The sequence below is a fragment of the Cucurbita pepo genome, chromosome LG03 (genome assembly GCF_002806865.2).
Source record: "Cucurbita pepo subsp. pepo cultivar mu-cu-16 chromosome LG03, ASM280686v2, whole genome shotgun sequence".
In the NCBI taxonomy this organism is placed as follows: domain Eukaryota; kingdom Viridiplantae; phylum Streptophyta; class Magnoliopsida; order Cucurbitales; family Cucurbitaceae; genus Cucurbita; species Cucurbita pepo.
The window spans coordinates 7,055,959-7,081,858 of record NC_036640.1 but is presented as its reverse complement, the minus strand read 5'-3'; the positions used below and the strand labels follow the sequence as shown (position 1 = coordinate 7,081,858).

The 25,900-nt window shown below is 37.2% G+C and overlaps 3 protein-coding genes, 1 non-coding gene and 1 pseudogene across 4 annotated transcripts; 3 read left to right on the top strand and 2 right to left on the bottom strand.

Annotated features, from left to right (window-relative positions):
- LOC111791531 overlaps positions 1-284 on the bottom strand; it is a 1,358-nt pseudogene extending 1,074 nt beyond the window's left edge.
- Positions 285-1,126: 842 nt separating this feature from the next.
- On the top strand, positions 1,127-1,459 carry LOC111789754 (MLP-like protein 34). The gene has a single exon (XM_023670435.1). The coding sequence runs from the start codon at positions 1,127-1,129 to the stop codon at positions 1,457-1,459; it is 333 nt and encodes a 110-aa protein (XP_023526203.1).
- Positions 1,460-1,676: 217 nt separating this feature from the next.
- Positions 1,677-2,009, top strand: LOC111789752 (MLP-like protein 34). The gene has a single exon (XM_023670433.1). It carries the CDS (start codon positions 1,677-1,679, stop codon positions 2,007-2,009), a length of 333 nt encoding a protein of 110 aa, XP_023526201.1.
- Positions 2,010-4,174: 2,165 nt separating this feature from the next.
- Positions 4,175-4,961, top strand: LOC111791364 (MLP-like protein 43). Its single transcript, XM_023672662.1, has 2 exons — positions 4,175-4,405; positions 4,511-4,961. Exons 1-2 carry the CDS (start codon positions 4,219-4,221, stop codon positions 4,789-4,791), a joined length of 468 nt encoding a protein of 155 aa, XP_023528430.1. The 5' UTR covers positions 4,175-4,218; the 3' UTR covers positions 4,792-4,961.
- Positions 4,962-12,287: 7,326 nt separating this feature from the next.
- On the bottom strand, positions 12,288-12,428 carry LOC111791929. Its single transcript, XR_002814717.1, has one exon. It is a non-coding gene; the product is annotated as a small nucleolar RNA Z247 (small nucleolar RNA).
- Between the last annotated feature and the right edge of the window lie 13,472 nt (positions 12,429-25,900).

Here is a 25,900-nt window from a genome sequence, read left to right as displayed (position 1 = left end):
AAAAAAAAAAAAAAAAAAAAAAAAAAAAAAAAAAAAAAAAAAAAGAAGTTTCGAACGGATAGAAATATAAATGAACAAACCATGAAAGTAGTGCCAATAGAGGATAGTGCCAACTTTGCCCCATTCGCCTTCATGTAACTCGATGCTTTGTATTTTATCGGGAGAGATGTTGGACATATGGTGAAGCTTTTGATGAAATATTTCATGAAACTTTTCAACTGAAGCGTTCACTTCTACATCCGTCTCCAACTTTCCATAGAGAGCCATGGCATTGAGTTACTTAGAAGAACAAGTTGCTCAAATTGTAACCAACAACTATAAGGATATTGCTATTTAACGACAAGGCTTACTCTCACACATGATGCAATATTGCATCTATTGGGAGTTGAATTTCACATTTTTATCCTCNCCCATTGAAACATGGAAGACATAAAACCCATTGGAGATGAAACTTAAAAAATGTGACCAAGTAAAGACGAAGTACAAAAACGAATTGAAACCACACTCGAACGAGAGAAAATGTGATAACTAAGAAAATCAAAGAATTCAAAGTTACTGCTTATATGAGCAAGTTGCAGTTTTTTTTTCTTTTTTTTTTCTTTCCGTTGCTCAATAATAGAAACTTCATAGTTAAACATGTTTTGCTTTGAGCAATTTTATGTTGGATGAGCTCCTCGAAAATTTTCATTTTTTTAAGATGCATGTGAGTGAAGACAAAATATACAGAAATAACTCGTGTTAGTCTATGGGCGTAGTTTTCATCTTTCAACTAAGGAATAATTAAAATATGAATTCCAATTTAACACTAATTTGGTTACGTGGGTATGAACAATATGATATAATTAAACAACCACTATAAGACTTAATTAAGGCTAGGGTTATATAAGACTTAATTAAGGCTAGGGTTATAATGTAGTAGGTTATACATTATTAATTCCAACCTTCTATTTTCTATAATTGTCTTTTAATGATGCATTATGGAGAGCTTAGACGTTGAGATTTTAAATACTAATGTATAAAGTTAAGTTTTTTTTTTTTATTTTTTTATTTTTTTTTTATATTTTTAAGACGGACAAATCCATACGTTAAATTATCAAAATACGTATCATTTAAGGGTTTATTTAGAATGACTTTTTCAAATGCTCGTAATAACAACATTTTTACACGGAAACTTGCAAATGGGAAGGCTAGAGTAACAAAGGAGAGAATCGAAGCAGTCGACAAAGAGAACAATTCGATCACTTTCACCGTGATCAAGGGAGACCTTACGGAGAAATACAAGAGTTTCAAGTTCCATATCCAATGCATTCCAAAGGAGAAGGGAAGTGTGATTCATTGGGTTTTAGAATATGAAAAGCTACATGATGAGATCCCCGATTCACATACTATGCTTCAGTTTTGTGTTGAGATGTCTAAAGTCATTGATGCTCATCTTATGGAAGGCAGTGAAGAACCCTAGCCATATTGCTGCACTAAGTTCTATGGTACTATACGTATAAATAATTTGCCAATTATCTAGGCATGATTTCATTTAAATAAGGCATACGTATGTGTTATGTTAGGTCCTGTTCTATGTGTTGTAATAAGTGGGAGAAATATATTCCAAAGTTTCTAAATACTTTTGTACATTAGTTGTATATTTTCATACACACTAGCTCCATACTAAAGANTTTAGAATGACTTTTTCAAATGCTCGTAATAACAACATTTTTACACGGAAACTTGCAAATGGGAAGGCTAGAGTAACAAAGGAGAGAATCGAAGCAGTCGACAAAGAGAACAATTCGATCACTTTCACCGTGATCAAGGGAGACCTTACGGAGAAATACAAGAGTTTCAAGTTCCATATCCAATGCATTCCAAAGGAGAAGGGAAGTGTGATTCATTGGGTTTTAGAATATGAAAAGCTACATGATGAGATCCCCGATTCACATACTATGCTTCAGTTTTGTGTTGAGATGTCTAAAGTCATTGATGCTCATCTTATGGAAGGCAGTGAAGAACCCTAGCCATATTGCTGCACTAAGTTCTATGGTACTATACGTATAAATAATTTGCCAATTATCTAGGCATGATTTCATTTAAATAAGGCATACGTATGTGTTATGTTAGGTCCTGTTCTATGTGTTGTAATAAGTGGGAGAAATATATTCCAAAGTTTCTAAATACTTTTGTACATTAGTTGTATATTTTCATACACACTAGCTCCATACTAAAGACTTTAATGTCGTAAGGACATCAAAAGTGTCAAAAAAAAAAAAGAAGAAAAATCATGTGTATGATGATAGCACAAGTAGAAAATATCAATTTTAATACATGATACATCTAGAGGTGTATGATGAAATTTCACATCGGTTGGATAGGAAAACGAAATGTTCGTTATAAGAATGAAAACCTCTCCCTAATATACGCATTTTAAAAATTGTGAGGCTAAAGACTATACGTCATGGGCCAAAACGGACAATATTTGTTAGTTGTGGGCTTGGAATGTTACAAATGGTATTAGAGCTAGATACCGAGCGGTGTAGCAACGAGGACGTTGGGACCCTAAGGGGGTAGATTCTGAGATCCCACATTAGTTGAAGGTGGAACGAAACGTTGAGTGTGGAAACCTCTCTATAACAAACATTTTTTAAAAATCATAAGACTAACGGTGATACGTAACAGTCCAAAGCAAACAACATATGTTAGCTGTGGGCTTGGGATGTTACATGCATACCAGGAAGATAGATTTTGGGTATGATGATCTTGTTCGGACCAATGAAAGGGTTCCCATTGTTAAGGTGAATTCTATGTTGTGAAATATATTCTCACCTCCCTAGTTGGTCAACTTTCCGAAATTGTAAATATAGGAATGGACTGCAAAAATTATTCTCATTCATGAAAAATGTTAGGAACTATTAATTTTTTCGAACAACAAATTTATAAAGAGATTAAATATTTTGTAGTTCATTCTTTTTCAAATTCATTTTATAAGATACCCCACGATTTAGATCAAATCATTTGTAACCATTACTAAATAGATCATAGTTATCCAGATATGATATCCAATCTTATTCATATACCATATGACTTAGATTATTACTTGAATATGGATTTTCTGTATATCAACCACATATTGTTCCAGTTAATTACGCTAATAATCTTGAATTTTTCGTATAATGGATCGTATTAAATTGAGAAGAAAAAAAAATAATCAAAATGAGTGTGACCTTACATTTCTATCCCCTTCCAATTTTCCAATTCTAATTAAAGTAGAGGCAAAATAATTGTTATCATATAATACTATTTAATTGTGTCATTGTGAATTATGTGATCGATAATATTTTAAATTATTTCTAAATAATCGTTACCATATTTGTAAATGATGAATTATGAATGATGTGATTCAAACTATTTTTAAATAATGGTATTTTGATGACTCAAAAAATTCAATCAATACAACTTAAATGGTACCTGTAACCGTCTAAGCCCACCGCTAACAGACGTTGTCCGCTTAAGTTTATTACTTATCGGTGTCAGCCTCATAGTTTTAATATACGTTTGTTAGAGAGAGGCTTTTACACCCTTCCAAGAAATGCTTCGTTCCCCTCTCCAACCTGTAATATCCCACGTTGGTTGGGAATGAGAACAAAACGTCTTTTATAAGGGTGTGGAAACCTTTACCTAGGCCGTTACACAACCGATGTGGGATTTCACAATCCACCCCACTGGGAGTCCAACGTCCTCGCTGGCACACTGCCCGGTGTCTGGCTCTTATACCATTTATTATAGCTCAAGTCTACTGCTAATAGATATTATCCACTTTGGCTCGTTACGTATTATCGTCGGCCTCATAGTGAAACCATAGAATGTGACAGTCATGTATTAAAAAGTTAATAAACGGTTAGAAATAGTTATGTGTCATATGATAAGTACATTGTCGACGTATGATATATAATTTTTTCTTGTGATTGAAGTATTTTAGTATAAAGTGTATTTTGAGAGTATTTCATTCTATTTCGATTGTTTTGGGTATGCTTCAATCAAAGGTCAAAACTTACCAAATTTAAATAAGAGTTATTGAAGGTTGAAATAATTAAAAACATTATTCGATTTAATTCAAAATGACATAAGTGGACAGAAATGTGAAATCCACATAAATCCCTCTCTATAAATGAGTCCAAGAAGAGACATGTTTGGCATTGCCTTATCTTTCTTGGCTTAAATCAAAATATCATGGGTCTCTGTGGAAAGCTTGAAACTGATGTACATATCAGAGCTTCAGCTTCAAAGTTCCATGAAATATTTCACAAAAGAACCCACCATATCTCCAATGTGTCTACCGACAAAGTGCACGGAGTCGACCTACTCGAAGGCGAATGGGGCGAAGTTGGCTCCATCATCTGCTGGAGATATTTTCACGGTTCATCATTTTTTAAAATTTTTTCAACCTTTTCTTTTTTAAGGGCTTGTTTAGAATGACTTTTCAAATGCTTGTAATAACAACATTTTAACACGAAACTTGCAGAAGGGAAAGCTAGAATAGCAAAGGAGAGAATCGAAGCTGTCGACAAAGAGAATAATTCGATCACTTTCATCGTGATCGAGGGAGACCTTAGGGAGAAATACAAGAGTTTCAAGTTCCATATCCAATGCATTCCAAAGGAGAAGGGAAGTGTGATTCATTGGGTTTTAGAATATGAAAAGCTACATGATGAGATCCCCGATTCACATACTATGCTTCAGTTTTGTGTTGAGATGTCTAAAGACATTGATGCTCACCTTATGGAAGGCAGTGAAGAACCCTAGCCATATTGCTGCACTCAGTTATGGGGTACTATACGTATAAATAATTTGCCAATTATCTATGTATGATTTCATTTAAATAAGGCATATATATGTGTGTTATGTTTGGGTCTTGTTCTATGTGTTGTAATAAGTGGGAGAAATATATTCCAAGTTTCTAAATACTTTTGTGCATTAGTTGTATATTTTGGTACACACTAACTCCATACTAAAGACTTTAATGTCGTAAGGACAGCAAAAGTGTCAAAAACAAAAGAAAAAAAAGAAAAGAAAAATCACATATATGATCCTTCACAAATATTAAATATCACACGTATCAATTTTAATACGTGATACATCTAGAGATGTGTTGTGAGATCCTACATGGGTTGGAGAGGGAAACAAAACGCTTTTTATAAGGGCATAGAAACCTCTCTTTAATAAACGTTTTTAAAAATCGTGAGGGTAATCGCGATACGTAACGGGCCAAAGCGGACAATATTTATTAGTTGTGGGGTTGAAATGTTATAAATGGTATCATAGCCAGATACCGGGAGGTGCGTCAGCAAAAATGTTGGGATCTTAAGGGGGTGGATTGCGAGATCTCACATCGGTTGGAGAGAGAAACAAAGCATTCCTTATAAGAGTGTGGAAACCTCTCTATAACAGATGTTTTTTAAACACCGTGAGGCTAACGGTGATACATAACGGTCCAAAGTGGACAATATATGTTAGTTGTGGGCGGCAAATAGAGTTTTGGGCAAATAGAGTTTTGGTACGATGATGTAATACCGGCTCGGTAATAGCAATAAAACAAATAAATAAACTAAAGTAAAGAAGGAAGCATGTGGCAAGTGCGACCGTACCCTGCCACCGCTGACGACCGCACGAAAGGCAGCTCGACTTGCCCATTTTCAAGGCCATTCAAGGGTAAAAGAACTCGTTGCAAGCCCACATCGGCTAGAGACTCTGCGCTTGAAACCCACAAGCGTCCACCGGTCGATTAGGAGAAAAGTTAGAGGATTCTTAATGCTGAGGCTTGCAGTTTGAGGTCAATGGAAACAAAGGGGTCGAAAGGGGCGGAAGGAGGCGGAGAATCGAGGCATCACTTTGGGTAAGGGTTTTGTATGCGTTTCTTTTCGAGAACTCTCAAATGTGTAGAAGATGACCATCTATGACTTCATCTTGAGTAGATCTACGAGGTTTGAGGATGGTTGTAGGCGTCCAAAACGAAATTGGGGGAGAAAAACCTGCGCGGCCTGCAGCGCAGCTTGCGAGGCCCATCGTGCGTGCTCTCAGCGGCCCAACCCGAGCGCGCTTGACTCGTGGCGGCCAACCCGGTCTGCGGCGATCCGGTATAACTAGGCTGAGGGGTTTTTGCTCCTTTTGCGTAAATTCTCCGTTTTAACTCTGATTTTGGCATGTTTGAATTAACCAAATTTTGACACTCATAATTTCCCTAACATGGAATTTTACATTAAATGAAGTCAACATTTTGACTTTCTTCATTCTAATTCAACAATTAACTTGAATAATGAGTTTCAAATTAAAGTAACATTAAATGATTGATTAAACTATTTAATTAATATTTAATATTAATTCAAATGTCAATCCCAATCAATTCCGACACATAATTGATTAAGATATTTAAATCTTATTTAAATATCTCAGATTCTCTCTTTTTGTTTAATTCGTAAATAAAACAAAAACGCGGTTAAATATATCGTATATATGTAGCGCATATTTCCTAATTTAAATTCGAACACTTCGAACTCACTCGTCACACTGTTCTATGGTTTAGTCCGATATGAGCTAGCAGAGGTACCTAATGGACCTATAGATCATGGGCTCCAACGATCCAAGATTAACCGGTTAAACTCATTAACCATGTTAACCAACACTCGTTAACTACTAGGACACTCCACTATAGACTAGTAGTTGCACTCCCCTCACTATAGATATATTTCTGTCCATTTGATATAACCATGATTAGTAAGTCGATCCTTCACAGGTTGTTCGTAACTAGAGCTGGGTCAATTTACCGTTTTACCCCTGAAGTTACTTCTTGTTCCTTATGTCTCACTGATCCTCTAATGAACAATTGGTTTGTGGTCCAACCAGTAAACCGAATCCCTCTCAGGCCAATGAGAGGGTGGGGCCCCTTGTTCAAGACCTGGAGTCAGTGCTTAAGGGAACTACCTTTCTTCTATCCCTAAAAGTGGGTAGGAGTGAATTCCATCTTGCACCCCACGTCCCCAGCCATTCACCCAGTCTTACCCCTGAAATGGGAGGCCTATTGAGTCGGCGAACTAGAGCCACTCTCACCCATGCAAATCTAAGGATAATTCCGAATAAACAGGAGTTCATGGTTAGCTCAGGATTAAAACCGAGTTACCTAGGTTATCGAATGAAAAGAAAATCAGTCTCAACAGTAAACGACTTTATAAAGTGAGAGTGGTTTTCTTCATGGTCCGATCTTATGCAATACTCATTGCATAGGACGCCCCCACTCACATGTCTCCACATGCACAATTTAGTGATCACATTGTTTATATCATATACAAAAGTGGGCCGCATCCATAGTGTCCCCAGAATAAGGTACTCAGCCTTATCCTTATACTATAGATCATTTTGACTATATACTTGAACTTGATCCACTCTTATGTCTCTACATATAGTTCAAGTAATCATACTATAGCCAGAGTGTTCTTAGTTTATTGGATTTAGATTAATGATCGTAAAGTTCACTTTATTCAATAACAATTTTTACTGAATAAACAACAATAATAACTTTATTGAAAATAGAATATATCTTTGTTTACAAACTATGAGTTTTAGGACATAAAACCCAACAAAATCCCACTTGGACTAAAACTCTAGTGGGGTTTTATAACGTTGAGTAGAGAGAAATACAATAAACTAGGGCATCACATACTCATGCCTTTTCTCCCACTTGCCCTAGATTACATAACTCGTAGTCCTAGACTCACTAGGTGCCCTTCAAACACTTTAGCCGTGAGGGGCTTTGTAAATGGATCAGCAATGTTGTGCTCTGAAGCTATCTGTGTGACGATCACATCTCCTCGTTGCACAATCTCCCTTATGAGATGATATTTGCGCTCAATATGTTTTCCTCGCTTATGGCTTCTTGGTTCTTTTGAATTTGCAACTGCTCCACTGTTATCACAATAAAGAGTGACGGGAAGATGCATATTTGGAACGACTTCCAAATCAGTTAAGAACTTCCTAAGCCATACAGATTCTTTCGCTGCTTCACAAGCAGCAACATACTCAGCCTCCATGGTGGAATCAGCAATGCAACCTTGCTTTATGCTTCTCCATATTACTGCTCCTCCGTTCAGAGTGAAGACAGATCCTGATGTCGATTTCCTTGTATCTACATCGGTCTGAAAATCTGAGTCAGTGTACCCTGTAAGGATCAGATCCTTAGCACCGTACATTAGCATATAGTCCCTCGTTCTCCTAAGATACTTGAGGATATTCTTAACGGCAGTCCAATGAGTACGTCCCGGATTGGACTGATATCTGCTGACAATTCCCACAGCATAGCATATGTCGGGTCGGGTACATAGCATAGCATACATCAGACTACCGACCGCTGATGCATAGGGAATGTGTTTCATATCCTCAACTTCTTGAGGTGTCTTAGGACTTTGTTCCTTCGACAAATGAACTCCATGCCTGAAAGGTAATAATCCTTTCTTGGAGTCCTGCATCTTATATCGAATCAACATTTTGTCGATGTACGATGCTTGAGACAAAGCTAGTGTTTTGTTCTTGCGATTTCGAACAATTTGGATTCCAAGAACAAACTGAGCCTCTCCCAAATCTTTCATTTGGAATTGTGTCGCCAGCCAATGCTTAATGTCAGTCAGAATTCCCACATCATTTCCAATTAGTAGGATATCGTCAACGTACAACACCAGGAAAGCTACTGTAGAGTTGACTATCCTTTTATAAACACAAGGTTCGTCAACATTCTGTTTAAAGCCATAAGATTTGATCGCAGTATCAAACTTTATGTTCCAGGATCGAGATGCTTGCTTCAACCCATAAATGGATCTTTTAAGCTTGCAAACCCTTTGCTCGTGATCCTGTTCAATGAACCCCTCTGGTTGAGCCATATAGATACTCTCTTCAAGATCGCCGTTTAGAAAAGCTGTCTTAACATCCATTTGCCAAATTTCATAATCATAAAATGTGGCAATAGACAAGAGTATTCTAATTGATTTAAGCATAGCAACAGGTGAGAAGGTTTCTTCATAGTCCACCCCCTCTCTTTGGGTATAACCCTTTGCTACTAGTCTTGCTTTAAAGGTCTGTACCTTACCGGTTTGGTCTCGTTTTCTCTTATAGATCCATTTGCAACCAATAGGTTTTACCCCATCTGGTTGATCTACAAGTTCCCAGACTGAATTGAAGTACATTGACTCCATTTCAAGATTCATGGCTTTAATCCACTGATCTCTATCAACATCATTCATTGCCTGTTTATAGGACAATGGATCCTCAACGCCATCATCAGGTATGATGACTTGAGTTTCTATCAAACCCAAGTAACGATCGGGTTGAGTTATAACCCTCCCACTACGTCGAGGCATTCTCAACTTTTGAGAAGGATGTGATTGACCAGAAGTGTCAGCTCCATCAACAACTCTGGTTGAACGACCAGCTTGATCAACAACTCTTGTTGTTTTATCAGTAACTTCTTTAGAAATCTCACTTAATACTAGTTTGCTACGAGGTTGATGATTTCTTACGTGATCTTCCTCTAAGAATGTAGCGTTCGTTGATACAAACACTCTATTTTCTTGAGGATCATAAAACAAACCACCTTTCGTCTCTTTGGGGTATCCTACGAATAGACATAATTTTGAACGACGTTCTAATTTCTTGGGATTTTGCAACAACACATGTGCTGGACATCCCCAAATTCTGAAGTGACGTAAACTACCTTTACGCCCTTTCCATAACTCATAAGGTGTTTCTGAAACACTCTTAGTAGGAACCATGTTCAAAATGTATGTAGCAGTCTCCACTGCATATCCCCAAAACGGATCGGGTAATTGAGCGAAACTCATCATGGACCGAACCATGTCCAATAGAGTTCTATTTCTCCTTTCTGATACACCATTTTGTTGAGGCACACCAGGGGCTGAGAGTTGAGACCTTATTCCATGTTCTATCATATAGTCCTGAAATCTTAAATCCATGTACTCTCCTCCTCGATCTGATCGAAGTGTTTTAATAGTTTTACCTAATAGATTCTCAACCTCAGTCTTATACTCTCTGAATTTTTCAAGAGCTTCCGACTTGTGATGCATTAGGTAAAGATAGCCATACCTTGAATAATCATCAATAAAACTGATGAAATATTCATACCCTCCTCGTGCTTTGACATTCATTGGACCACAGAGATCTGTATGCACGAGTTCTAAGGTTTCTTTGGCTCTATAGCCTTTTTCGCAAAATGATCGTTTAGTCATTTTACCCTCAAGACAAGACTCACATGGAGGTAAAGAATTGTCTTCTAACTTATTTAGAAGTCCTCTTTTAACCAATCTCTCAATCCTATTGAGATTAATGTGGCCTAGTCTTAAGTGCCAAAGATAGGTATTAGGAGAAATCTTTTGTCGCTTATTTTGAGTTTCAGCTGTTTTAAACATCTCAATATTTAAAATAGCTTTTGTTTTGCTCGGTTTTAACATATATAAGTTGTTTTCTAGTTTTGCAGAACAAATATGAATACCTCTTTTGCAAATGAACACTTCATTGATTTCAAAAGATACTTTATACAACTGTTCTAATAAACAAGAGATGGATATTAGATTTCTTTTCATTCCAGGAACAAAAAGTACATTATCTAATATAATGAATCTATCTCCAAAAAACAACTTTAAATTTCCTACTGATCTTGCTGAGACAACCTCTCCTGTTCCAACCCTGAGTGTTATCTCGCCGTCCGCAAGCATTCTCCAGGAGCTAGTTTCCTGGTAAAAAGAACAAATATGATTAGTCGCCCCTGAATCTAGTATCCAAGTTGAGTTGTCATACTCTACTAAACACATTTCTACAACGAGTAAATCATATTTACCTTGTTGTGTCTTTTCGGCTTTCTTCTCTGCAAGGTATTTTGGGCAGTTTCTCTTCCAGTGCCCGTTTTCGTTGCAATGGAAACATTTTCCTTTATCTACTTTTTGAACCTTGTTCTTGCGGTTAGTAGGAATCTTATTTTTCCCTTTTCCCTTCTTCTTCATCAAAACACTTTTAGAAGTTGAAGGTCCAGACTTATTTTTGGAGGACGATCCTCGTAGTAATTTCTTGGAGATAGCAACATTTGCTTCTCCTGTTTGTCCCTTGTTTGTTAAGAGGGACTGATAAGTCTGTAGCTCATTGAGAAGAGCAGTCAAGTTATATTCTATTTTGTTCATAACCACATTGGTGCGGAACTGGAAGAAGCTCTTCGGAAGAGACATCATGATAAAACTGACTTGACTCTTCTCATCAATGACAGCTTCATTTTCTTCTGCCACATTGAAATGGACCATCATGTCCAGGACATGTTCTCTAACTGAGGTCCCTTCTTTCATACGGCAGTTGTAAATGTATTTTATGGCTTCATGTCTAAGGGAGAAGGACGGTTGTCCAAACATCCCTTTTAGAGATTCCATAATCTCTTTAGCAGTACCCATAACATCGTGTTTCTTAGCCAAAACATCAGATATGCTGGCTAGAATGTACACTCGGGCTTTGTCATTTGCCTTTATCCATCTGTCATATGCATCCCGAGCTGTTCGGTTTGCATTTGAGTTTGGGTTTGGAGGACACTCCTCAGTTAAAACAAACTTTAAATCATCAATGACCAGTATTGTGTTTAGGTTTGATTTCCAAGTTGTGTAGTTGTCGCCGTTTAATTTCTCAGAAGCGAGTAATTGTACTATTGAGTTTGTCATGCTGTGATATAAAGAAAATTCTATTAGTATTTTGACTTAATCCTGTTTAATCCAATCAGTTTTAGCAAATGTAATAATGTACCCAAATCATTATTAATTTGCAACGATACTTTAGTGAGTTAGAGCAACTGCTACCGAGGGGCAGTCAATTGAAATGAAGAAAGTCAATATGATTAGTCGCCCGCAAGCATTCTCCAGGACCAATCTTGTAAGAGGAGATTCTTGTAAGAGGAGTGCCTATGTCGCTGTATCAATTCGGATCAATCTTGTAAGAGGAGTGCTGTAGAAGGAGGTTCATCTTGATAGGACTATTCCATCCTATGCAAGTAGCGAACGACAGTATGCCCCACTTTTTCGCAGATCTGGCAGGAAGGACGAGCATAAGGGTCACGACGATCATCAGTAGGATGAGAGGGTGTGCCACCTCGAGAACGGTCTCGACCACGATCCCTACGCCCACGACTCATCTGCTGACCACCACGACCGGCATAATTGATTGAAGATCAAGAATTTAACTACAGCTCAGCCTAGTGTTGTAGTTGGCAAGCTTCAAACACCATTAGATGTGCAAACACATCATAAAGTGTGAGGGCTTTCACTCTTGGTATTCATCGAGGTGACAAAGGGATTATAGTCAGGGCTAAAACCAGCGAGGAGATACGCGATCACGTCATCATCCCGCAAGGCAGAGCCGGCGGCGGCCAGCTCGATGGCCAGCCCTTTGATCATGTGGAAATAATCTGCAGCAGACATATCACATTTCTTGGACATGGCGAGCTTAACACCGATCTGAACTGTGAGAGCACGAGTTGACGACGAAAACATCCACTGAAGGGAATCCCACGGCTCCTTGGACGTAGTAGCGACAACCACATCGCGAAGAATCTCCTCAGACATGGAGGAGAGAAGGCCGCTACGGACCTATTGATCCTGATCATACCACCAATCGTAGGCCTGATTAGAGATCAGGTTAGCACCAGCTGCGGTCGAGGAAGGGACCAGCTTGGCAAGTGCGGCAATGGTGTCATCGAGGTAGTCCATAAGCTTCGTACTCCATAGGTAGGGGAGGAGCTGGGCTCGCCATATGATGAAGTTTTTTTGTGAGATGGATTGTGACAGCGTGGTGGAGAGGGATTGGGCCAAAGGTCGACACCATGGTAGATGAGATCATGTTGGAGATGGTGGATGGGGAGGAGGAAGAAGATATGGTAGACATTGTTAATGAATAAACCTTGACTCTGATACTATGTTATGTTGAATGAAACTGTAACCTATACGGGTCACGACCTCATGTATTTATAGATGTGTACAATGAGGATTACATAGTGGGCCTTGATCCATGATAACAAACCGGGGAATCAGTAGATTCTCTTGATCCATGGAAACAAACAAAGAACTTAATAGAATATCTTACTATGTATAGATATGACCTATTCTACGTTTAACAGTGGTCACTTCCATGAAACATCAGGTCATTTTATAACGAATCAGATATAAAAAAAAATAAAAATAAAAGGTTCAGCGGGCCCGCAGTTGCGGCAGAACCCGAAAACTCCAACATTCGCTGGAGTTTCCGCTCTCACACACCACGATCATCGCGTCTGCCCCTTGGATCACCAACCACATGAACCCGACCTTCAGCCATCTCAGACGACGAAAGGAAGATAGTGAGAAAACAAGAAAGACAGAGAGAAAACTGACGAAGCTCCGGCAAAGCCAAACCTTACAAAATCTACGTCGAAACCTCTGATTTACGCCACAAAAAAAATCTCAGAGACCTTTACACACACCAAGGATAGATTTTGGCGTTGCTTACACGTTGTACACCGTCGAAAAAGGAAGACAAAACATCAGTTTTCTGGATCTTCTCAGATCTGGGAGGTTTAAACCTTTACGAGCCAAACAAACACGAGAAACGGGAAGAGGGAGGAGAGAAGAAGCGAAACTAAAAGAAAACCGGGAAAAACGAACGTCAGAGAGACATTTCTGAGGTGAGAGACAGATCGCTGGAGTTCTTCTATTAAATAGTTAGGGTCAGGTTTTAAAACATGTTCAAATATTTAATTAAAATTAAAAACTCAATCTCAATAATATATTTTGAAAAATTATCTTCCAAAGAGTTAAAAATTATTATAGAATAAAAACTGTAATTAAATAAAAACAATATATATATGGATTATATGGATGACTCTGTAGCCCCTTGGATAAGGCGCTGGTCTACGAAACTAGAGATTTTAGGTTCGATGCATTACCCAAAAAGATTGGTTTATTAATAGTAGCTCACACATTTTATGTAGAATTTCGACTATTTTGATGCTAACAATCGCAAGCCTGCTCCCTGTTTTCGTTCGACCGAGGGTACCATAAAAGTTTTTTTCGCTTGCATTTTAGAGCAGATACGAAAATGTGCCTTCTCTTTCGAATATCTTAATATTCTCCTAGATCCCCAATAGAGTCCGTACATTACCCTATAAAACAGGTTTAGTAGCTCACACATTTAGCAAAGTCAAGAATAATTAAAAATAATACATGCATTGATGACTTTGTGGACCAATGGATAACGTGTTGGTCTACAAAACGAGAGAGTCTAGGTCCAATCTCTAGAGGAGTTGATACATGACACCATAAAATTGGTTTTAGTAGTAGCTCACACATTTTATGGGGAATTTCGACTATTTTTATGATAACAATCGCAAGTCTAAACCCAAAAATAGTTTCGCTCCCGACCTGTTTTTGTTCGACTGACGTCAAGGTACCATAAAGATTTTTCGCTTGCATTTTAGAGTAGATACGAAAACGTGCCTTATCTTTCGAATATCTTAATATTCTCCTAGGAAGCTTGGATTTGAATCTAAATGAAAGAAAGAAATGAGACTATATTTATGGGGTTTTAAACCGAACCCTAATTTTGAAACCTTGGTTGGACCGTTTGAAAAAAATAGTCAGAGTCAATAATTTTTCGACAATTTGTGAGGAACGCTGAAAATCGACAATATCGACGCTTTAGATTGGCAACCATAACCTATAATGGTTTCGTTCTTGACCTATATTTATTCAGACAACGTTAGGGTACCATCATAGTCTCTTCGCTCAAGGTACATTCGATAATGTTTTGATGCTTACAGTCAGCAATCATAATTCAAAAATTTCGACGTTTACAGTCAGCAACCAGTACTCAAAAATGATTTCTCTCCCGACCTGTTTTCATTCGACCGACGTCAGAGTACCATCAAGGCTCTTCGCTTGCGTTCTATGGAAGATCAAAAAAACTGCCTTATCTTTCAAATATCTTAATATTCCCCAAGAAACAATGCTCAAACTTGAATTTTGAAGAAAGAGAGCCTATAGCATTGTATGTACATGATTAAAACTGAAACCATAATTTGGAAACCGTGGTTGGGACGTTTGAACAAAAAAAGTCACTGTCAATAATTTTTCGACAACTTTGTAAGGAAACTCGAAATTCGACCATTTTGATACTTACAATCAATAGCCAGCACCCAAAAATGGTTTTGCTCACGGCTGGTTTTCGTTCGACTCACGTCGAGGTACAACCAAGGCTTTTCGATTGTGTCTAGGGCAATTCCAAAAAGCTGCCTTTTCTTTCCAATATCTTAATATTCCCTTAGGAAGCAATGCTCATACCTGAATCTCGAAGAAAAAGAGCCTCAACCACTATACGTATAGGGTTAAAACGGAAACTCTAATTTTAAAACCTTGGCTGGGCCGTTTAAAAAAAACTGATTCACCATCAATAACTTTTCGACAATTTTGTAAGGAACGTTGAAATTCGACTGTTTTGACACATACAATTGGCAGCGAGGATCAAAAAACGATTTCTCTTCGGACCAGTTTTCGTTAGACCAACGTCAAGGTACTATAAAGGCTCTTCGCTTGCGTTCTATGGTAGTTTCAAAAAGCTACCTTTTTTATCCAATACCTTAATATTCCCCTAGGAAGTAGTTCTCGGACTTGAATCTCGAAGAAAGACAGACTATAGCACTCTACGTACGGGGTTAAAATAGAAATCAAGTCACGGTCAATAATTTTTTTCAGACAATTTTGCGAGGAACGTTGAAATTCGACGATTTGACCCTTATGATGGCAGCCAACACACAAAAAAGGTTTCGCTTCGAGCCTATTTTCGTTTGTTTGACGTCAGGAGTACCATTGGCAGCTCTTCGCTCGCGTTCTAATGCAGTTTTGAAAAGCTACCTTTTCTTTCCAATATCTTAATATTCCTCTTGGAAGTAGTGTTCACACTTGAATCTCGAAAAAAAGAACATATGCACTGTACGTACGACGTTAGAACCGAAACATTAATTTGGAAATCCTCGTTGGGCCATCTAAAAACATTGAGTCACAGTTGGTAAGTTTTTGATAATTTTGTGAGGAATGTTGAAATTCAACGATTTTGATGTTTTCGATCGGCAGCCAGCACCCAAAAATGGTTTCACTCACAGCTAGTGTTCGTTCGACTAACGTTGGGGGTACCATCATTGGCTCTTCACTCGCATTCTAGGGCAATTATGAAAAGCTACCTTCTCTTCTCAATATCTTAATATTCCCTAGGAAATCGTTCTTGGACTAGAAGTCCTAGTTGGGCCATTTGACAAAACTGAGTCGCGGTAGATGATTTTCAACAATTTTGTGATGAATGTTGAAATTCGATGAATTCAAAGCTTACAATCAGTAGCCCGCACCAAAAAATTGTTTCGCTTCCAATCAGCATTTTCTCAATCAACGTCGGGGTACCATCAGTGACATTTCGCTTGCATTCTTGGGCAGTTCCAAAAAGCTACCTTCTCTTTCCAAGACCTATATTCCCCTATGAAACCGTGCTTCGACTAGAATCTCAATGAAAGAGAGACTATAACGTTAGGGCCATTTGGAAAAAGCAAAGTCATTGTCAATAATTTTTCAACAATTTTGTGAGGAATGATTAAATTTGACAATTTCAACACTTACGATCGGCCGTTAGCACCCAAAAAATGCTTCATTGTAGGCTAGTTTTCATTCAACCGACGTCAGAGTACCATCAGAGGCTCTTCGCTCACGTTCTAGGGAAGTTCTGAAAAGCATCCTTCTTTTTCAATTTTCTTGGTATTCCCAAGGAAGTAGTGCTCGGGCTTGAATGTCAATAAAAGAGTATAACACTATAGACATGGGGTTAAAACCGAAACCCTAATTTGCAAACCTTGATAGGGCTGTTTAAAAAAAAAACTGAGTCACAATCGAAAATTTTTCTACAATTTTTTAGGAATGTTTTAATTCGACAATTTCGACACTTACGATCGGCAGCTAGAACCCAAAAATGGTTTCGCTCCCAACTATTTTTTGTTCGATCAACGTCGGGGTACCATTGGTGACTCTTCCCTCACGTTCTGAAAAGCTTCCTTCTCTTTCCAAAATATTGCCTTGACTTGAATCTCGAAAAGAGAGAGCTTATAGCACTCTACATACAAAGTTAAAACCAAACCCTAGTTTGAAAACCCTTTTTGTGTCGTTTGGAAGAAATTGAGTCAAAATCGATAATTTTTTGACACTTTTGGGAGGAAATTTTTAGTTTGGAATTTTAGACGCTTACAATCGGTAGGAAGCGCCCAAAATGGTTTCCTTCCCCTAGGAAGCAGCGCTCGGATTTGAATCTCGAAGAAAGAGAGTCTATAGCATTGTACGTATGAAGTTAAAATCAATACCCTAATTTGGAAATCTTTGTCGGGCCATTTAAAAAAAATAGAGTCATGGTCGATAATTTTTCGACAATTTTGTGAGGAATGTCGAAATTCAATGAGTCCGACAATTTAAAAACGGCAGCCAGCATCCAAAAAAGGCTTCGCTCTCAACCAATTTTAGTTCGATCGACATCAGGGTACTATCAAGGATCTCCGCTCTTGTTCTAGGGCAGTTCCGAAAAACAACCTTCTCTTTCCAATATCCTAATAATTCTCTAGGAAGCAGTAATCGAACTTGAATCTCGATGAAAGAGAACCTATAGCACTATACATACAAGGTTAAAACCAAAACCCTAATTTGTAAACCCTCGTTGGGTCATTATACGAAAATAGAGTCATGATCCATAATTTTTCGATAATTTTGAAATAAACGTTGATATTTGACGATTTTGACGCTTACAATCAGTAGCTAGCACTAAAAAATAGTTTTGTTCCAGCTTTCGTTAACTGATGTCGTGGTAGCATCAGTGACTCTTCGCTTGCGTTATATGGCAGTTCCGAAAAATTACCTTCTTTTTCAAATATCTTAATAATCCGCATATGTTAGATTTCATGCGGACCTCAAAAATTTGCATGAGTAGAGTCGTGGAATATTTATATATTCACACACACGCACGCACACGTATATAATAATATATATATTATTTTATTATTAAAGATCTTATTTTATGTTGTTTAGTGTGTTAGGATATAAATGTATTTAACAAGTTAATACATTCCTATCTTCCCTCCTCTCTATTTGTTTTCTTTTTTATTAGGTTCATAATTTTTTTTTTCTTTCAATTTTAATTTTTTTTTTTAAATTTAAAATATGAGTACTGACCTCTCCAAATGATATCTCCTCCCATTAAACTAAAGTGCCTAAATTTTAAAATCGTTTGTTTTTGTTTGTTTGAGGGAATTTTGATGGTTATTTGAGAAAGAATTGATTGAAATATTTCGAGGGTGGTAAGAAATAAGTGGAGAGATGGAAAATCAGTTTTTCCTTTTTTTTTTAAATAACTATAGTTACATTTTACCCCTAAATGTACTTTCATCTTCATAAGTGTCTATTCCCTCGATCAATATTTTTCTCTTATCTCATCCTTCCGTCCTTAGGTGGCTTCTTCTGCTTAGTGGTTTTTGCTACTATACCTTAATGGGGTTATTGCTCGGTTACATAAGCTTTCACTACATGGGCTAAGATTCTTACTAACCTTTCATTTATATGCCACTAGAGTGATTCAATATAGAGTATCGAAATGTCCAATGAAGCATGGATTTAACTTGCAGTTTCATCCGAACTTTAGTATATTGTTCAAGAACACCTTCAAACATATTTTGATCCGTTCTTTATATTTAATAAATAGTCGCACGATCGAATCATATCCTCTTATCAAAGCTAATGTGCTCAATTGGAAATGCTAATGCTAGAAAACATCAAATACTTAATTGAGCCTTAATTCCAAACTTTCCCACTCTCTTACTTTCTTCTTTTAACTTTTTTTTTTTTTAAGGCTACCTCTTTTGGGGACCTAGTTCGGTAGTATGGACTTTGGTCCAGAGTTTTGAGTTCTTATCCCTTAGACACTCCCCCTCAGATACCTATGGGGTCCTATGCTCAGTGATAACTCAATTCTGACCTATGCCCGAGGCTTCATGTGTTTCCCGCTATATAGTCTGATACTTGCATCCACAGCTTTATGTATTTCGTGCGATACAATCTGTGTACCTATTTTCAAAGCTTCATGTGTTCCTTACGACATTGTCTGAGTGTACTACGCCCAGGGATTTATGTGTTCTCTGCAACGTAGTCTGTGTCATAGGATCATGTTGCACTGCACATCGAAAGGTCTTTAGGATATCACGGGTTTTAGTTCTAAGAGTTTTTTGTTAAGTCTTGAATCATAACTAAGAAAAAATCCTTAACAAGTACCCCCTATTCCATATGAGTCATAAACACTTCTTTGCATGCATAAATCTTTCCTAAGCAGGTTGTCACCTAGTATTCATAAAAACCTTGATTTCTTATAGAGTGTCTTGAGGGGTAGTTATGTACTTTTCCTCTTGGTTCATACTCCATAGTTTTCTTAATCCCCTTAAGATCTAACATATTTACCCATAATATCACAAATGAGTCTCATATAAATTTTCGTAGTATTTTGTGTTTTGTAGGTCTTGAAAACATCTTAGAATTCTCATAGGGGTATTTTGGTCATTTATCATCCCAAATCTTAGTTTAAATCCTCGTCCTATTCCAATGGTCTTGTAACTTTGTAAATCCTTTTAAATCATGAAATAAGGCTCCTCATCAAATTTCATATAATTTAGAGATCACTTTGGTCATAAGCTATTGGTAAATAATTATAGGGACATTTTAGTCATAAGATGATCACTCAATTTCATACCTAATCTCATCGTGTCATTTTGAATCTTCTAAAATTTCATGAGCAACAGGATCCATTTGGTAAGTTCATGGCTCGGACGCTTCATTGAAAGCAATATTCATATAGACACTAATGTTGGAAAACCTTAAATACTTAACTATGGTAATGCTTTTGAAGTATCTTGACATGGTTAGGAAATCAAACGTTAAATTACTACAATATTCAGTTCATATTATACTATTGAAATATATTCTTATAGGGGTATTAGAAATATTACCATAAAACTTCTAATTTATTTAAACATTTTTTTTTTTACATTTTTAATTATCGAGCATTCTCCTCCAAATCAATCTTACATCAATGGTTTTCTAAATTTAAGATATCTTAAAAATTTCAAATCGCGAGTCCATCTCCATACATACCTATAAAATTTTGACTATGATCGTAATGCTTCATCCCAACTATGACTCGATACTTTTAAATCACCTCATAATTTTCATACTTGTGGTTGTTCTCAAACTTAGATTTAAAACTTTTCAATTAGTGCTAAGGTAGAGGGGTTTTCTACATCTCACTGCTTCTAGTGGTCAACTTCCATTACAGGCACTTATGTCATTTACAAATCAGGGGTGTTACCGTGGTATCTATAATAACTCGTACAGCTGGCATTAAATGAGGAAAAAGCCAGCTGTACCAACATTTTGGGTGAAGAGAAAGACAAATAAATAAATAAATAAAATAATAAATATAATGATAGGAATATGAAAAGGAAGGGTTGAGAGAGAGAGAGGGAGTTGAACCAAGATGTTTGAAATGAGAGGGAAAACGTCAAGTACTTCGTTGGAGTCAAAGCAACCACACGGGAGAAAATACCAACGAAGCCATAAGCTTGCAAGGAACTACCATTGCTTGTAAACAAAGTCAGACAATCAAGGGTCGAAGAAGAAGGAAAAAGGAAAGTTGGTAAATGTCGAACAAGTTGAAGAAGTAAAGGGAAGTCGAGGGGAGGAAGGAGTTGATCGCCGGATTTAACCGACCGTTGGACCAAATCAACCCACTGTACCAAACCGCCCTGCCAAAACCGCATTGACCCGTCGACCGACCCTACTCGCCTAGTGACCCGAAAGTCAACACCGGCTCGACTCGACCCATCTAGCTGACTCCGATCCGCTACCCAAATCAGACCCGAAGGTAAACATGACCCGAGGTTTAGAGACCCAATTCTCGCAAATTTTCATCGTTTGACTCGAATTCTATCCAACTTCTATAGTTTTGATATATTTTCTTAATGTAGGACCTAAATGAAGATCTTTGAAGAAATTAAAAATTTGTTGAAGACTCGGAACAAGCTCGGAAAGCCTACAACAAGTAAGTAACCGTTGGAGCAAGTTTCTAAGAAATTCTTGTAGGAGTCGGTTTGGACTAAGGGCAAACGATCTAGTATTATACTGAGGAATTTGGTTAACATTAGTTTCATGTATGTTGTACTTCGATATCGTGAATGATTATACCTTGATTATAGTTAGGGTTCTATAGCTTCCGCATGCATAAATGTGAAATTCTCTGATAGGCGTTTGGGTTTATGATAGGATGTCGAGGTAGATTGTTAGTTCTTGATTTGCATGATGAGTATGATGTAAGCCTTGATACTTTGTTCTGCTTTGATTTGGGGTTTGGATAGCCCATTATTGCCCATTTGTGAATTCGACCATTTGCTATGTGCTAGATAACGTGAATTATGAATTTCATAGATTATGAGTTACCGTCTCTTAGTTGTCACCTATAGTGGATATGGGTGGCCATAGTGAGTATACTGTTGTAGTACTACGTCAGGGGTGCCTAGTGGGGAGAGTCATGACCTTTTACTGATCTAAACCCGACAGGGATGTAAGACAGGTAGTTTACTGACCCAGCCCGGCGAGGCTAGTGGCAGGTAATTACTGATTCTCAGGAACAGGTAGTTGATGCCAGGCACCACTAGGCAGAATCCACTAATTTGAGCTCAGTAGATAGTTAGGTATGGAATAAAATCCATATCAATGAGAATCCATAGGGTCTTCTTTTGAGACCACAGTAGACTTTGCTAGAGATAGATTCGAGCACATAGCCAAAGATTCTATGAATAGGATTAAATTCGATAAGAGCCTAAAAGTACATTGCTTACTGAGTATTTTTATACTCATCCCATGTTCTTGCTATTTTTTTCAGGTGTTAAGTAGACCAAGGTCGGTGGCGAAAATGTGCGAAGCCGTGCAGCTGCAGTGGAGACCCTTAGATCGAGTCCTCTCTATCCATGTCGTTTTAATGTCATTTTGATGTTTATTTTGAGAAAATTTATGCTATTTTGTAACTAATTTCTTTTGATGTGACTCGCCAGATCGTGTTATGTTTTGAAACTATTTTGAATTTTAAATGCTTATCAGGTAACTTTAATTTTCTTGTGTCTCCCATTTTATAAAATGGAAATGTTGTAAGGCTTTTACCCTAGAATCCACGTAGCAATTTGTGATTCGATGCGTCGGAGAGCAGTCATTACCATATCAGAGCCCTAAGTTTTTAGATTCTATAGACTGGCCTACATCATACTTCCATGGTCCTTCAGCAGCTTCAAGTATGCCTTACAAAAGATAATAAATGATGTTGTTTGTTATGATATGACTTTGCATGGAATATGAATGTTGATTGATGGATCAATTAGTTTGTACTGTGAACGGAGAGTTGTGTAGTAAGCTACTAAAAACTACATGAAAATTCCCAAGGAAGCTGAGTAGATGACAATATTTTGTAGTCTGCAATTTTGTCACTAAAAAATATGTAATTATGAGATTGAAGTATTGGTATGCGCAAAATAAATAAATAAATAAATAAATGATTTGGGCTTACCAAATGGAAAAAACTTCTCTTTTAATTCCAAGAAACTTCTCTCACAAGCTCGATTCCATACGAACGATTGCCCTATTGGGTTAGCTGGGTAAGGGCGGCTGCTATCTTGAAAAAAATCTTGTATGAAATAACGATAATAGCCTGCTAGTCCCAAGAAACTACGTACCTCGATCGCTGTAGTTGGATGAGGTCATTCTATCATAGCGTCAACTTTGGCTTGATCCACTGTTATTCGTTCCCTTTGACATTGCTTGGCCTAAAAGGGCGACTTCTTGAAGCCCGAACTCACATTTTAAAAAAATTGCGAACAATCGGTTCACTCTGTGTGGCCAATACTACCCTTAGGTGATTCTTATGTTCTCCACGGGATCTAGAATAGATCAGTAAGTAATCAATGAATATATAACGAACGTGTCAAGGAAATTTTTGAATACCTTATTCATCAGATCAATAAATATAACAAGAACATTTGTTAGCCTAAAGGACAATACAGTTAGCTCGCAATGCTCGTAGCAAGTTCAAAAAGTTATCTTGGGTATATCTTCTTCACTTATTCTCAATTGATGGTATCTAGAGCGTAGGTCAATCTTTGAAAATACTATNGTCTCCCATTTTATAAAATGGAAATGTTGTAAGGCTTTTACCCTAGAATCCACGTAGCAATTTGTGATTCGATGCGTCGGAGAGCAGTCATTACCATATCAGAGCCCTAAGTTTTTAGATTCTATAGACTGGCCTACATCATACTTCCATGGTCCTTCAGCAGCTTCAAGTATGCCTTACAAAAGATAATAAATGATGTTGTTTGTTATGATATGACTTTGCATGGAATATGAATGTTGATTGATGGATCAATTAGTTTGTACTGTGAACGGAGAGTTGTGTAGTAAGCTACTAAAAACTACATGAAAATTCCCAAGGAAGCTGAGTAGATGACAATATTTTGTAGTCTGCAATTTTGTCACTAAAAAATATGTAATTATGAGATTGAAGTATTGGTATGCGCAAAATAAATAAATAAATAAATAAATGATTTGGGCTTACCAAATGGAAAAAACTTCTCTTTTAATTCCAAGAAACTTCTCTCACAAGCTCGATTCCATACGAACGATTGCCCTATTGGGTTAGCTGGGTAAGGGCGGCTGCTATCTTGAAAAAAATCTTGTATGAAATAACGATAATAGCCTGCTAGTCCCAAGAAACTACGTACCTCGATCGCTGTAGTTGGATGAGGTCATTCTATCATAGCGTCAACTTTGGCTTGATCCACTGTTATTCGTTCCCTTTGACATTGCTTGGCCTAAAAGGGCGACTTCTTGAAGCCCGAACTCACATTTTAAAAAAATTGCGAACAATCGGTTCACTCTGTGTGGCCAATACTACCCTTAGGTGATTCTTATGTTCTCCACGGGATCTAGAATAGATCAGTAAGTAATCAATGAATATATAACGAACGTGTCAAGGAAATTTTTGAATACCTTATTCATCAGATCAATAAATATAACAAGAGCATTTGTTAGCCTAAAGGACAATACAGTTAGCTCGCAATGCCCGTAGCAAGTTCGAAAAGTTATCTTGGGTATATCTTCTTCCCTTATTCTCAATTGATGGTATCTAGAGCGTAGGTCAATCTTTGAAAATACTACAGCTCCCTACAATTGGTCAAATAGGTCGTCTATTCGTGGTGTGACTATTAATTTCTTTATAGTCTATGCATAGACACATGAATTCATCCTTTTTCTTTATAAACAACACTGAGCCCTCTAGGGTCATATGCTTTAGCTTTGCTAGGGTCGTTCTGTAAGGAGTCTTAGAGATTAGTGTTGTTCCGAGCTCTAGTTTAATGCTAAAGTCAACCTCCCTTCTAGATGGTAATCCTCGCCGCTCTTTTAAAAAGACATTTAAAAATTCGTTCATAATTGGGATTGTAGTTATATCTTCATTTGTATATTAAAATATATTATTTCAAATTTTGAGCCAAATGAGTATCCACCCATGCTTATACTTCATGAATGAAATGCTTCTTCTCTATGGGCCCATTCTCCACTTGCTTGAAAACGACTTAATTTATGATTAGATCATAAACTAATTATTCATTAGAGAGTTAGTAGTACATAAGGTGTAAAATGAATTACAACGATGAAATAGAATTTTGACGGTAACGTCCCATTAGGTTAAAAAAAAATAATAATAAAATAAATAATAACAATAATAATAACTTGCGTGGTCGTCGAGAAACGTGTGAGTGATGGAGAAATCGCGCCTCCAACAAACTCACGACCATATTGGAAGTCCTACACTTCAACAAACTCTCATATCTCACATGTAAGAAAAGGAAACACGAAATGTCAAGAGAAAAGGATGGATGGCGAACGATTTTGTCTCGTTGAACATAAACGCCGGCGAAACAAACGAAAGATGAGAAAACATACAAAGGATTAACACAACCATTGTTCTGGGAAGATGAGGGCGAGCTCCACGAGTTTATATGATTCCAAAATGTGTAATAACAGCGGCTGACAAGCATGGGTTTAAGAAAAACAATAACGTTAGGAAATCTCACATTTTTGTTGTAAGTAGATAAAGGCATTGCAATGACATGGAAGAGAGGACTAAGGAGTCAAGAAACGCCTTGATGCACACGAGAAATTACCACTAAAACGATGGGGTAGCTTTATGGACCAAAAGGATAAACTGATTGTCAATAATACAACTCTGTGTGTACAAGCTGGAATCCCGAGCGACAAAAATGGGCATCCCGTGGGCTAACGTAGGGCTAAACTTTTTGACAAGACAACATAATAAGATTGAGACACATCTAAGCAACTTGAAAATCTGGAGCTGGGTTGGGGATTGGGCCCACTCCACTCAAAAAAACATAAAATATAAAAAAAAATATAAAATATAAACAAAACTCCCACGTGCGCTAATTCATTTTTAATCCCCAATTATGTTAATCACTTTTAATCACGTGATTTAAAAGTATTTTGTCGTTTAGAATAATAAAATAAAATAAAATAAAATAAAAAAACAGAAAAAATAAAAAGAAAAAGAATGGTAGCCACAGCCAGCCACATGATTGCCTTGTATTTTACGCCTTGTTTACTCAGTTGCCACTCAGATTTTGACGCTTAACCATAACCATATTATTATTATTATTATTATTATTATTATT